The sequence below is a fragment of the Paramisgurnus dabryanus genome, chromosome 3 (genome assembly GCF_030506205.2).
Source record: "Paramisgurnus dabryanus chromosome 3, PD_genome_1.1, whole genome shotgun sequence".
Lineage (NCBI taxonomy): Eukaryota > Metazoa > Chordata > Actinopteri > Cypriniformes > Cobitidae > Paramisgurnus > Paramisgurnus dabryanus.
In genome coordinates, this window is record NC_133339.1 from 31,323,781 (window position 1) to 31,338,165 (window position 14,385).

A 14,385-nucleotide genomic window follows, 5' to 3' on the forward strand; every position below is an offset into this window, starting at 1 on the left:
AGACCACATTAACAAAACATCACCCGTGATACTGACCTGTTTCCGTGCAGAAAGAGTCTGCCCATCCCTTCTTCTTTATCATCATGGCGACCTCCTTCTGATGATTCTGATCCTGCCCCGCTGTCTCCAGCACTGTCCATGTCTGACTCTTGTGCGTCCCGGCCGCCTAGTCCTTCCTCATCAGAATACAGTTGGCATTCAGGATATGGCCGCGTGCACACGATGACCGGTGGTCCCGCACCACCGTTCCCATGCTACAAAAAAAGCATATGGGTGATAAATCACTTATTCATGTGAAAAAAAACAGAAAGGAAAGTGTGCTTACACTTAAAGGTGTAATGTGTAATTTTTAGAAGGATCTCTTGACAGAAAGGCAAAATAATATACAATACTATATTATCAGGGGTGTAAAAAGACCTTTCATAATGAACCGTTATGTGTTTATTACCTTAGAACGAGACCTTTTTATCTTCATACATTGAGGGTCCCCTTACATGGAAGTCGCCATTGTGTGCCACTATAGGGTCCTATAAAATCCGTTTTATTTTTTACCAAATACTGTTTTATTTTTTCCCAAATTCCGTTTTCTCCGTTTTAATTTTTGCAAATTCCGTTTTAATTTTTGGCAATTATTTTTTTTACCCTTTACTGTTATTTTAGTCATACAAAGAGTGTGCCTTTAATGTTAATTATTAAAATGTAAATGATTTGGGGAAAAACTGCATAACACGATTACTTCATGACTGTAAAACATGCATTTACACACACACGCACATACACATGCACACACACCCACCCACACACACGCACGCACGCACGCACGCACACACACAACTCAATTTAATTCAATGCATTGTTTAGTGTTGTTGCAGAAGGCTACAACAAGGTGTCAAAGCAGTGGTGCCTTCAGAAGTGCCTTAAACACATCGGTCCAGCGGAACACGATCCATATTTTATACACGATCGCTTGAAATGCATATTACAAACATACACAGGATAGTGATCTGACTTATGACAGCATGAGCACGCAGCTCTTTGCACGTGCGAGTGAAAGAGAGACAGAGAGCGGCGCCATGATGCAGATGATTATATTTTAAATGCGAGGGATAGTTAGTTTGCCTCAGCTCTCTAGAAATGCATAAAACTGAACAAATACATGAGGATTTGTGTTCGGACTTCGGACAGATGCGAGAGCGCGTGCACTTGAGAGAAGTGCAGTGAGACAGACGTGGATGAGAGAGTGCATGTATCTTTGCGCTCACCGTGAACAGAATGTTGACAAAACTTACAAAATAACAGTTCTCCGGTCACATAAAAGTCATGTGAGAACTGCTCAGAACTAAGTGCTAAGCGTCGAATTTCTTAATTTTTCCGCTGATGAAAGCAGATCGTGGAGAGCCGCTTCCACATGGTGTCAGTGTTTTGGAGGGGGTCTGAAACGACGGGAGGGGGTGTGTCGCCCAGATTTACTTCCCTCGGTCTGCATTTCCCCCAGACATAGGTTCGTCTCCCACACAAAAACAGAATTTTATTCAAAATATGTAAAATTCCGCGAAATTCCACGTTAATACTAGATTCCGTGTTAATTTGCCAATTCTGCAATTCCGTGATCGCGGAAATTATAGGGACCTACCACTGTAAACGGAAATTTTTTCTACTAAGTTGTCTCCGATGATGACATGTTTGTCCGGTGGCGCTATCGCAGCTTCTCTATGTGTTTAAAAAGCGAGGGGTGAGCAGTGGACTGCAATTCGGAATGTCACCACTAGATGCCGCTAAAATGTACATACTGCACCTTTAAAATTTGGTTTACTGATTAAAATGGGAAATTAAAACTTCAAAAAAGTGCCAGAGGTCGAAGGTTATGACAACGTTGAACATTAACTTCAGAAGAAACCAGTAATGACAGGACAGGACACAGACCATCATAAATATATATATATATATATATATATATATATATATATATATATATATATACTAATACTAAAATTATGATTTTTTTTTATTTAGATTGTCTTGTCTATAGCTCATCTGGTAGAGCATGGATTGATAAAATGTACATTCTCACCCTTGTTACTTACAAAAATTACTTACAAAATTAAAATTCATGTCACACCTGAATGGCAGAAGGACAGTGAAACTTGATGTCCGGTAGCATTGTTATTTTTACAGACAGAGAAGAATCTTAATCAATGAGGATTGTTTAATTTCTGCCGAGTCTTAACACATATACAGTATGTGTGAACTTAATATTCACATAATTTCTTTGTCTTTTTAGTATTTTTGTATTTGCACAATGCGTGTGTGGCTTGGAAGTTTCATTCAGGCATCATTAAAGCTTTGAGTTATGGTTGCTCGTTAAGTCTTTACGCCATTCTGGGTACCAATGGGAACAGCAATGCACATCCATCTGCTTGAAAACATTCCTTTAAATCCCAATACATCCCTATATGATAGAGGAGATCAGATGAATGATTTAATCATTATAATCATCTTCTTCACCATTACTATAAAGATGCCATGGAAAATGATTGACTTTTCACAAGATTTTCAATCTAGTTCTTTAAATTTAAATGTCAATTTTTTCATCTTATTTACTATTCTTTCTTTTATTCAAATTCAATTCAATTTGAATGAGCTGCAATGTTACCTTCCTTTGTATGTCACATGCGGTATTTGCTCACCTCCCCACCCGTGCAGACCTGAACAGAGTCCAGTCATCCAAACCTAATCCAGTACACAGGGCAGGACTTAACAGGGTGGAGGCCCCTGGGCTTGAATAAATTTTGGGCCCTACATTATCAGAACAAAAGGTACAAAAGCTGTCACTGGGACGGTACCCTTTAAATGGGTCCTAATATTTACCATTTAGGTACAGATATAGGTAAATTTTTACCCATTATATGCACTCTTTAGGTACAAAGGTGTACTATTTGAAAGGGTACCACCCCAGTGACAGTTTGTGTAAATTATCTTCTGAGAGTGCACATACAGTAAACAACCTAAAATAAAAAATATATCATAGAACTACATTTTAGGGAAGTTTCCCGACAGGGTTTAGATTAATCCAGCACTAGGCCTATTGCTAGGTTATATTAGGGCATTCAAGTAGTTTTTACAAACAAACCTTACAAAAACATCACTGGTGTGCGTCTTGAGACAAAACAATGGCAATGATATATGTTAAGATATATCAGTGCAAAATGTGTTTAAATTAAGACAGATCAAACATGCATTTTAGTCTGGGACTAGGATAAGACCTGACTAGGAAACTGCCCCTATATCTCTAAAGCAGAACATAAGCCCAGTCTAAAATTAAATCATGTATTTTAGGGATGTCACAAATCCACATTAATCCTGCACATTAAAAAATACCCCATAACAACATTTAAAATCATTGTGTTAGTCTTAGCTTAAGAAGAGAATGATATGTTTTGATTAACATTCACCTTACTACACACCATATAATGTTATAAACATAATCAACAAGTGTATTTTGTGCATATAGCCTAAGTGGTGCAGTGAAAAGAAAATATTTTAGGATGTAATTTAATAATTATGACAAGACCATCATGTAATATTAGACACCAAAAACCAAAGTGGAGAAGATGATCATTAATTAATTTTGCGTCTGATATGAACGTAATACATTAATACTTTGAACGTAGATATAAAAATGAACACTTTTCAGAAGTTTAAACTGTGATTCTGTTAGCAAACATGCTGAAAGAGAAACTACAGGAAAGTTAGTCTAGCTAGCTAGTGGATTATATCAAAAAGCATCAGGACATCAAAATGGCCATGATTTAGTGAATCCTCACCTCCAGATGAAGTAATAAACTGGACTGATGATTTAAATGTTGACATAATCATATGTGCGTTGTTAACTCTCCGGATTTTGTTATGTTTCGTAGCCCTGCTCCACTCGTTCACTTTTCCACAGAAACTGTTTGGTTACAGGGTCGTGTGAGCTGCAGACTTCGAGCAGATTGTATTTCATTTGGCGCTACGCAGACCGCTTGGTGATGATGTCGAAGTACCGCGAGAGCGATTAGAAAGCAGACTTCTCCGTGTGAGCTCTCGCGGTACTCTGATGTAATTTTTTGGCTGTTGTTGAACCACGTGAATACACCCGTCTGCTTTACAATCACTTTTGCGCCGTGATAATTTGATTTCATATAATGATCGGATCGCGCAGTGCCGCATGAAGTTAAATGTACCAAATATCAAATAGCGGACTGTATATGAGGTTCAAACCGCCAAAGTAGCAAGTGGAGCAGTGATTGAATGGTGAGTGATTCAGATGTCAATTTATGAATGAAAGTGTCAAGGGTTTGTCACACACTGTTAAGTATTTTCACGCTTTTTTAAATGGGTATACGGAAATCCTTAACCATTACTAGTGGATACTGCGTATACCTGCTGCGTATCACGTTAGATTACAAACAAACAAGAAAAAACAGAGTTACAAGATCTACTCTAGTAATCTTTCATACGGAGCGCTTCATTTTCGCGTTGCTCTTTCTCGTTATCTGTAAAGCTTATTTATGACTCTCATTTCGCGTATTCGCTATTATACTAGCATCTATGGGTTTCAAAAGCAGTAAACGCAGGGCGTCATATTCAGCACCAAGATGACTGACATATATATATTAACGAATTAAATGCAGCACCAAACAATTCCGCACCAACCAATAGGCTGTAAAATAATAAATGAAAACGACTGAACAAATCAAACGAACGCAAGCCGGCACGGAGGCCCCTATTGGCCGAGGCCCCTGGGCTCAAGCCCACTCAAGCCCAATGGTAAGTCCGGCCATGCCAGTACACTAGCCACTCAGCAGTAACCCATATGAAAACTCTCCTTGAAGAAAAATGCTTCCTTAGTCTATTAGACCTTTCTAAAGGAAATGTAAATAATGGGCACAGGATTTAACATCACAGGACCTTACACAGGGATGCATCTTTGGAGATAACAGCGGAAGCAGATAACTGTCTAACATCTGCATAGTCTTAATGTGAAGCTTTGACAGTACAATAGCATTTTTTCTCGCTGATAACAGACTGTGATAAATCTAGAATGTTCAGATACACTTTAACTGTAGTAATGAGAGGAAGAGCAGGGGGTCTCCTGCAGTGAGAGCTCAGATAAATGACTTTTAAGCGCGGATCCTTTTTGGTTCAAACCGACCTGAATCTGCCAGCCACCCTTTATAGCACCGTCTGGAATGCGTAGACTTAGCATTCATTATTTACATGCTGTTACTGACAGACTGTCCTTAATGTGAAGCATGCATGCATGCACATTTAAACCAAACTCATTTGAAGTAAGCTTATAGACAAAAGAATACACAAATAAACAAATCGTTTAAAACCATGCATTTTACTTTAAACAAACACAAATAAGATGCAATTGCATTGCTTACCTACAGTTTAAGTAAAACAACAGGAGTAATTTTGCATCAAATTCTCATACTTTTCAACTGGAACTCTGTGTCTAAATGAGATTTTCATCCACGATCAAATTTATATGGTGTATAGAGTAGTGACGATGCAGTTTGATTTATTTGCATATTAACTCAAAGATGTCCCAAATCCCATTAGCACAGGTGTTTTAAAACAAAATATAATCTTTAATCACAATGATAATGTTTTGCCTCACTTTAATGAATAAAAATGAAAGCTAATACATATTTGTGCACATACTCTTTGCTTTTTAAGTTTGCCATGATGGACTACTGTAATACTGTAATGCTGCAGTACTGCTGACACGCCCAGATCTCAGTGCAGTATTGCTAAGTACAGACTAAAATCTTGAATATAATCTAAGATTTATCCAAATTTGATGACATTAATTTCTAAATTATAACAGCATGTTCATATTGCTATCAATAGGCTGAGCTGCTTACCAAGAAAAGCGTGATCATTATTAAACAGCCAGTGATTCCTGCTGTTGAATATCCAGCCAGGTATCGATTCAAACAGTCACTAGTCTATGCCGAACGAAAGCTTCTGTATTCTTGTGCGATGCATGTGGGATTCCATTGATTTTAATTGTGTAATCAAACACTTACATATTCTTAGTGAAAAAGGAAATCTCATTTTATAAAACAGCTTAAATGGATAGTTACCCAAAAAAAAAATTCTCAAACCTGTATAAATTTCTTTGTTCTGATGAATACGAATGAAGATATTTTGAGAAATGTTTGTAATCAAACCGATCGGAGACCCCATTGACCCCAAACTGTGGAAGTCAAAAGGGTCTCTGATCGGTTTAATCGTTCAGAACAAATACATTTAGACAGGTTTGTAACAACATGAGAGTGAGTAAATGATGACAGAATTTAAATTTTTGGGTGAACTATCCTTTTAAAGGTGTAATAGAATAAAAAACTGTATTTACCTAGGCATAGATGAATAATAAGAGCTCTGTACATTGTAATGACATATTCTGAGCTCAAACGCATTTGTTTTCTTGTTTTTATGTAAACCTCGTGCATGCAAATAACAGCTGGAAAACAGGCCAATCTCAACATAACACCGACCGACCGTATTGTCACAGTCGAGATGTACACCCCAACATTAAATTACACATTAAATTAATTATAAAGTTATTGCAATGCTAAAAACAAAGTTGTGACTGCTGAGTTAGCACTACATGCTTGTTAATGCTATATGCTAGCGTATAGGCTTTCTACTATTGACTTTACAATTACATTTTGAAGGTCCATACAAAAAAACCCACAAACTTACCACTCAGAAACGTCAATTTTCTTCCTAAAAATCTGTATTTTTGTCTCAAACATATAAGGTCTATTTACTAATGTGAACTGGCATGAGCCTCAGAGCTGAGCTCAACATTATTACTCATGACCCTTCCAAAAAAAGGGCAAAAATAGACCATTTCATTCAAAGGACAAATCCTAGGGTTGAAAATGGTAAAAACGTTTCTGAATAATTTTTGCACTTAATAAAGTTACATATCATCTATGTAAATATCAAAGAACAATTTAACATATTATATTAAAGCATTCTTTGGCACCTTTAAACATTTTATATCAGGTTTATCAAGTTTATAGCACATATCTACATTCTACCTTGTCAATCTCAAATGTCTGCTTGTATCTGCAGAGAGATTAAATGAAAAGTTGTGGAATGTATTGTGCACTGTCAGAAAAAATGGTCTACACTGTAAAACAATTCCGTAGAAATTTGCAGCTGGGTTGCCGGTAATTTACCGTAGATTTAAATTTATGTTGTTTACTGGCAACATTTTGTTCAAAGTTAAATAAACATAAACATTTACAAGTCTTTGTCTTTACAGAATAAAACTAGAAAAACAGCATCAAGCAAAACATTCTGAGAAACAAAATCTGAAGCAAAAAACAGAAAAGGGTTGATGATGATTTCTGGTTCCCAGAATGCTTTGCATGAGGCTGTTATTGTATAGTTTTATTCTGTAAAGATTAAGACTTGATAATAATTACAATTTATTTAACTTTGAACAAACTATTGCCAGTAAATAACATAAATTTAAATCTACGGTAATTTACCGGCAACCCAGCTGCAATACCATTGTAATTTCTACGGATTTTTTTTCAGTGTAAATAAATACCCCAGCTGTTACTGTGTCTGTACCCTTTCAAAAAAATCAAGCTTTGTACCAAAAGAGTTCATATTAGTACCTCAGAGGTACATATCTCAAAGGTATACATTGGTGCCACATTTATACATATCTGAACCTAAATGGTAAATAATGAGGACCTTTTTAAAGGGTACTGCCTAATGACAGCTGGGGTACATATCTTGACCATTTTGTAAGGTGTAGTGTTGGTTTTAAATGGGTGCTGTTATGAGGAGATTGTTGAATTAGAAATAACTTGGGAATAGCTAATTAAATAATGCAAAGAACAGGCCTGACATTAATTTCCCATCAAAGCAAGCCATCCGTGGTGACATTTTATAAAATAAAAAGTATACATTATATTAATTATATAACTTAAAGGGATAGTTCAACCAAAAATTTACCATTTACTCACCATCATGTTGAACCTGTATGAGTTTCTTTCTTTTATTGAAAACAAAATAATAAATAATGATATATACCATTTATCAAAATATCTTATTTTGTGCTTAACATAATAACAAAACTCATAAAGGTTTAGAACAACATGAAAGTAAATTAAAAAATGTAAAATTTTGGCTGAACTATCCATTTAAACCAGCAAAACAGATAAGAAAATAGCTCTCTGATCTATAAATAATAGAGAAGTTTTTGGCTGTGGAGTCTAGAAGAAGCATTATAACAGAGAGCACAGTGTGATGGAGTATTCCACCTTTTGTATCCCACACATCATCTCACATGAATAGATGAAGAAGAGCACGCTGAGGCAGAAGACAGGGTACATACATTATTACTTGTTTCCTTTGTATGTCTAGACAAATGCATTTGGTTAGTTCATAGCTGCAGATGAGAACTTCTAATCATTTATCTCAAGTTTACAGCAACCCACACAAACTAACAAACACAGCACTCCAAAAAGCATCAGCATATTTATATCTTTCTTCCCACATGAATTGTCAAGGGTGTACATAAACATGACTGTAAAACCTTTCATTCAAACTTCACTAATGATTCTTTACTAGCCTAACCAGCCTAAGCATTAGTGCTGGTGGGATACTGGTTAAGCTGGTATAGCACTAGCAATTTAACCAGTATATTTCGGCGGAAGCAGACCGACATGTTTTGCTAGTAAACAGCACAGTTATGCTGGTCCACCAGCTAGAGAAGCCTGGTTGGGACATCTGCAGCATCTAAAACAAAGCACATATTGGTGAACAGCAATGCTGTTGTCTTCTCAACAGGGCTGACAGCTATTTCTGAATACATCTGAATAAACAATCTGTATTAAGGTAGAAAGCAAGGAACATTCATGCTAACAGCTCATATCAAGTCCGCTTGACTGGTTTTGTTTGATATCTCAGTGAAAATGCGACTGATCGCTGGCCAGCTCGCTGCCTACACACAGTCAGCAGACAAAAGACAGTGTGGATTTACAGGGAGCCATGAGTCATAATCCAGCACTCAGGGCTTTAGATGTGAGGGCAGTCACCTTTCTCTGGACAATATCAATGCATAACACCTTTGAACTCTTTACTGAAGTCAACCAACACACATAGAAAAATGACTGGGAGCTGCAGTTACACAATCAATACTGCAGGGGCACTTGGTAAATTGCATGATTATTATGCAATAAGTGTAGGTGTTCCTCTGAACGCAAGACATGTGTATAGAAAATTGTTCTTAAAGGGATAGTACACACAAAATAAAAATATTCTCATGTTGTTACAAACCTGTATACATTTCTTTGTTCTGATGACCACAAAGGAAGATATTTTGAGTAATGTTTGAAACCAAACCGATTATGAGCCCCCTATGGTGTTCTTTTTTCCTATTATTGACGTTAGTGGAGTCTTTGATTTGATATGGTTGCAAACATTCCTCAAAATATTTTTCTTTGTGTTCATCAGAACAAAGAAATTTATACAGGTTTGTAACAACTACCTCTTAAATGAATTTGCTCAAATATCTTGACACAATCAATTCAGAGCCACTGCTACCAAACAAAAAAAAAGGTGCCACCTACAGAAATGTGAAGATCTGTCTCGAAGATTTTGTTGACCTCTCTCACTCATCTCTTTTTCAGGAGACATCTTTAGAGCAATAGCATCACATAATTGGGTTTTACGGTGTCTGGAAAGCAATGAACCTCCTGTCTAAACTATAACACTGAATTATATGTTTTGCTAGACTTAGCATTACGGTGTTTATGCAATGGTAGTACAGATGGTGCCCTTGATCTTACACTACTAATTATTTACAGCAGATCAATATCCATGCGGTCAGATCGGTTAATAAATGTGGTAGGCAGAAGATCTAAATTAACTTATCTATTGAATCAACTTTTTTACTAAAACTTCTGAGATATAATGATTATTTTATAAGAAGTAGAAGACATTTATTTACATTTGTGGATTTGGCAGACACTTTTTTCCCAAGCGACTACAGTACATTACATTTTATCAGTAGGCCTTTGTGTGTTCCCTTTGAACCTACAAACTTTTGCGCTGACAATGCAATGTCCTTTCACTTTACTACAGGAACACAATATTTATAATCTGCTACATGATTGAGTGTCACATTGTAAGACAAAAAAAATCACTTTCAGTGAATAGGTTCTCAATAAGACATGCTTGCTTTACTTTGGCTTGGTTTGCTTTTCCACCGCAATTTAGTGTTGCTTCAGAGTGTGTGGGACTATAGATTCATCGTTATTGTTACGCCGCCTCACAACGCGGCACAATTCGATGGAATGTTTAGGGAACTTGTCCAACCAATATTGGGAACTTGGACAACAAAGCACAAATGATGACATCAATTGGTTTGCTCGACGACACATGAGGGTAAGCTAATCTTGCATTTAGCAATGGCACTGGTGGCTCTTTTCAATCACATTTAGTATCAGTACACCTCGCTTGGAACCTTAACCGAGGTGGTTTTGAAAAAAGTATTAGGTACTAGGAACTATACATAACCCCCCTCCAAAACTGAGCGATACCAGGCCCAGGCCGCAATGTAACAGCCCCATAAAGGACTGTATAAGCATGTACTAAAGTTCCAGTATACAAAAGCTTATCATGTTATTATTACATTAAAGAGCACCTATTGTCCAATTCACGTTTGTACATTTCCTTTGGTGTGTAAGTGTGTATCAGTACATGTTAACAATATGCAAAAGGTACATAGCCCAAAGTAAACGATGAAGTTATCGTCTCAACGTATCAATCGTCAACAATCGTCTCTTTTATTGGACTACATCAAACACACGGACTGTAGGCAACAGTTTACTTCCTGGAATTGGTGATTTAGAGAAGATCGACATTATCATAATTCCACCCACTTTATACTCCCCTGTTAGCATTGCACTGTGACCGAATCTTTCAAACATGGTAAGGAGCGACACATTTCCGGCTGACATCAGAGGCATTCAGGCCAATCACAACGTACAGATTAGCTGGCCAATCAGGGACACAGAGCTTTTCAAATCCGTGCGTTTCAGCAAGAGAGTGAAATCTGGAGCTACAATGTACCGTATGTGGAAAATAATGTACTTTTTTAACCATTAACCACGCAAACACATTGTATTATACCAAATACACAAAATAACGTTGTTTCACGCAATGAAATAGGTGCTTTTTAAGATTTGTATAACACATTGAGGTATGAAAATTAATGTCATACTGTACATGCTGCATTTATGGTATAGAATAACCTAAGACAAATTGTTTTATCACCCTGTTCTCACGAATTTCCGTGTTATAGTCACAGAATATTTTGCTCATTTATCCGTGTCATTGTCACGAATCTCCGCATTTTTCTGTGTCCGTCCCACTGACTTTTTTCCCGTGTCATTTTCACGTATTGGTTCCTCAATTGTTTTTCCTATTTTCTTACCATTGTCGCTTGGGTTTGGGGTTAGAACAACTTTCTGTTACATAAAATGACAATGACATCCTAACCCAAACCCCAAATCTAACCCCAAACCCAAGTGACAATTGTTTAAAAATCCGGAAAAACAATTGATTAACCAATACGTGAAACTGACACGGAAAAGAAAGTCCATGGTACAGACACAGAAAATGTGGAGATTCGTGACAATGACACGGATAAATGAGCAAAACTTTGTGAGATCAGGTTGGTTTTATAGTGAGACATTTCCAAAAGTATCCCTGTCATTCTCCTAGAAGCCAATAAAATTCTGATGAAAATCGCTGGTAAAACAAACCAGCAGATGGGTAAAAGCAGGCACCAGGGGAAGGAATTTCAATGGATGGCTCTGCTATTGTTCCTTGACCTTTCCAAAACCTCCTTGCCAGAAATATAGTAATACTGAAACACTAAGAAACACACCAACACACGCATTTATAGAAAGATAGTTGGGACACAGATTATCAGCAGGTGGTCTGCGATTCCCACCAATCCACCCCCAATCTTTTATATACTCCTGTCAAACTGCATTCAAAACTCCATAGTGCCTCCCCCACCAACCACTTAACTCTCTGTACAGACAGCCCCCCAACCCCACAGCAACTCCGAGACCACCATTAGCCATGTTCCCAAGAGACGGAGTATTAACTGTTTAAGTTTATGAGGACAAGCGCCTACCAAAACAATCAATAAGTTTGCTTGTTTTATAGACTATTAGTATCTCACTTCACAATGTGTAAAACTGCAAGTACCATCTACTTTTAACAGGCATGCTCTTAAGAAAGGAAAAAAGCAGAGAAAAACTCAAACAATGGGGTCACCAACGTTTGTACGCTAGGCGATGCCAGATGAGAACACACACCGTTGGGTACACACAGTCCAAGCCGCCCAAACACACACACACACACCAAGTCCCGCGCACATCTGATTAGCATTTCAATAGCATGACCTCTTTCACCACACAACAGATTACCACACAATCCAGCCAAGCTCCAGTCATTCATTCAATTTGTCATGCAAGTGCAGGTGTAGTCTTACACCGACCGAATTCCAGCACACTGTTAGATCCTCCAGATCATTTACCGAATCTTAGCTGAGCTTGTAATTCTACACTTACATCTTAAAAATTTAACAAATGAAGGCACCGGGTAGTCCGCAACCTTCGCTATACCCCAAGAAAAAATTAATTAAGGTCTAATACAAAGACACAACTATGAAAACCCTTACATTTTATTAATGCTCAGTGCAGAAGCTAATGCATAGAGATTATTAGGCATCATCTACATACGTCCTTCACAGGAAAGAGGTTAAGTACATGAGATAATAAAGAGAAAGATGGAGTTATTGGGAGCCCATATCAGAGTAACGTTGTGCAGGGACAATAGACTTTACTTGGCTGCAGCACTCGTTTCGCCTTCAGCACCATCAACTCTCTCTCCCGATTCAGATCAAAGCACAGTGTGTCTCTGTTCCTTACCCCGCTGCTCACTGCTGAACATCCATCTTCTCTCTCCTCTCTGCTGGTTAAGCCCCCATCGGCTGAGGACGTCCAGGACCTAGAGTCCCCGTCTCCCTCCAGGATCCCCACCCTCACCACGGTCCAACAGGTGAAATCAAATTTCTCTCACCCCTGACAGATGATGTGTTCCTGTGGACGCGTGGTTATCATATAGCCACCGATTATCCTAGTCCTCCTCCTCACAAACACACACATGCACGCACACTCGCCGTGACCTACACCGACCGATCATCCACGTTCAGCCACACGGAAACAGAGACGGACAGAGACGCTACTGATCTGGCAACAGTTGTTGGGTTTTTGGCCACTCCCCCCGGCAAATCACCTCCTTTACTCCTGACACATTCCCTCCCTTTCTCTCTCTCTCTCTGCCTCGCTCTCTCTCGGTTGTTGCTAGGAAACTATAATTCAGCTGAGCCGTCCCACAGCCGTAACATGGAGCAGAATGTGAGTGTTGGGATGCGACGTACTCGGTTATCTTAAGCCAATCCTTAGCTGTGCTGTCTTCATGCACAATTACAGATAATTAACCTTCTCATTCAAGTGCAACAGTAAATAAACAAACAGATAAATTAGAAGCGTAAGTGCATTAAGTCAGGAAATGTTGTTGTCATCTACATCATACACATGTGACACTTTGGTGACACTTTTGTTCTGCAAAGTGTATTTTTACTTTGTTGTCTGACATTTATGAGTGTCAGAAAAAAATGGTCAAAATAGTTCCAAGATGCACAGTGGCAGTACTCTTTAAAAGCTCCTAATATGTACCATTTATGTACAGCTGTATAATGTATACAATATGTACTTGTGAAGTACTGAAGTATATACATTTGAGTTCCTATATTTGGTAGCCTTACGTACCTCTGAGTTACTAATATGAGGTTTTTAGGTGAAAAAGGGTACTTTTTGAAAGGTACCGTTTCAGTGACAGCTATACTCTAAAAATGCTGAGTTGTTTTTAACCCAAGGCTGGGTAAATATTGGACAGGACACATGTTGGGTTATAAATAAACCTACACTTGGTTATTGTTACTCAACCGTTGGTTGGAACAACCCAGTATTTGCATTGGAACGATTCAGCATATGGTTATTTATAACCCAACATGTGTTCAGCCCAATATTTACCCAGCCTTGGGTTAAAACAAACCAGCATGTTTATAGAGACCATTTTTTTCTGATAGTGTATCCTCAAATTGCGCTAATCTTTTTTCTATTACTTTAATAGATCAGAAAAACATAATTAAAAAAACATCAAGTACAAAAACAACATTATAACCAACAATTACAATAGCTATGCAGAAAAATGAAAATGTTT

General features: G+C 37.8%; 1 protein-coding gene across 2 annotated transcripts in view; it reads right to left on the reverse strand.

Moving 5' to 3' along the window:
• rab11fip4a (RAB11 family interacting protein 4 (class II) a) overlaps positions 1–14,385 on the reverse strand; it is a 56,525-nt gene that overhangs the window by 16,655 nt on the left and 25,485 nt on the right. The window contains exons 1-2 of one of the 2 annotated variants that reach the window (XM_065273996.2): positions 13,029–13,361; positions 37–254 (exon numbers count right to left, since the gene is read on the reverse strand). In XM_065273996.2, the coding sequence (XP_065130068.1) occupies positions 37–140 (104 nt within the window). In that variant the 5' untranslated portion in view covers positions 141–254; positions 13,029–13,361. Of the gene's footprint in view, positions 1–36; positions 255–13,028; positions 13,362–14,385 lie in introns of those variants that run through there. The other variant, XM_065273987.1, reaches the window with a different exon arrangement.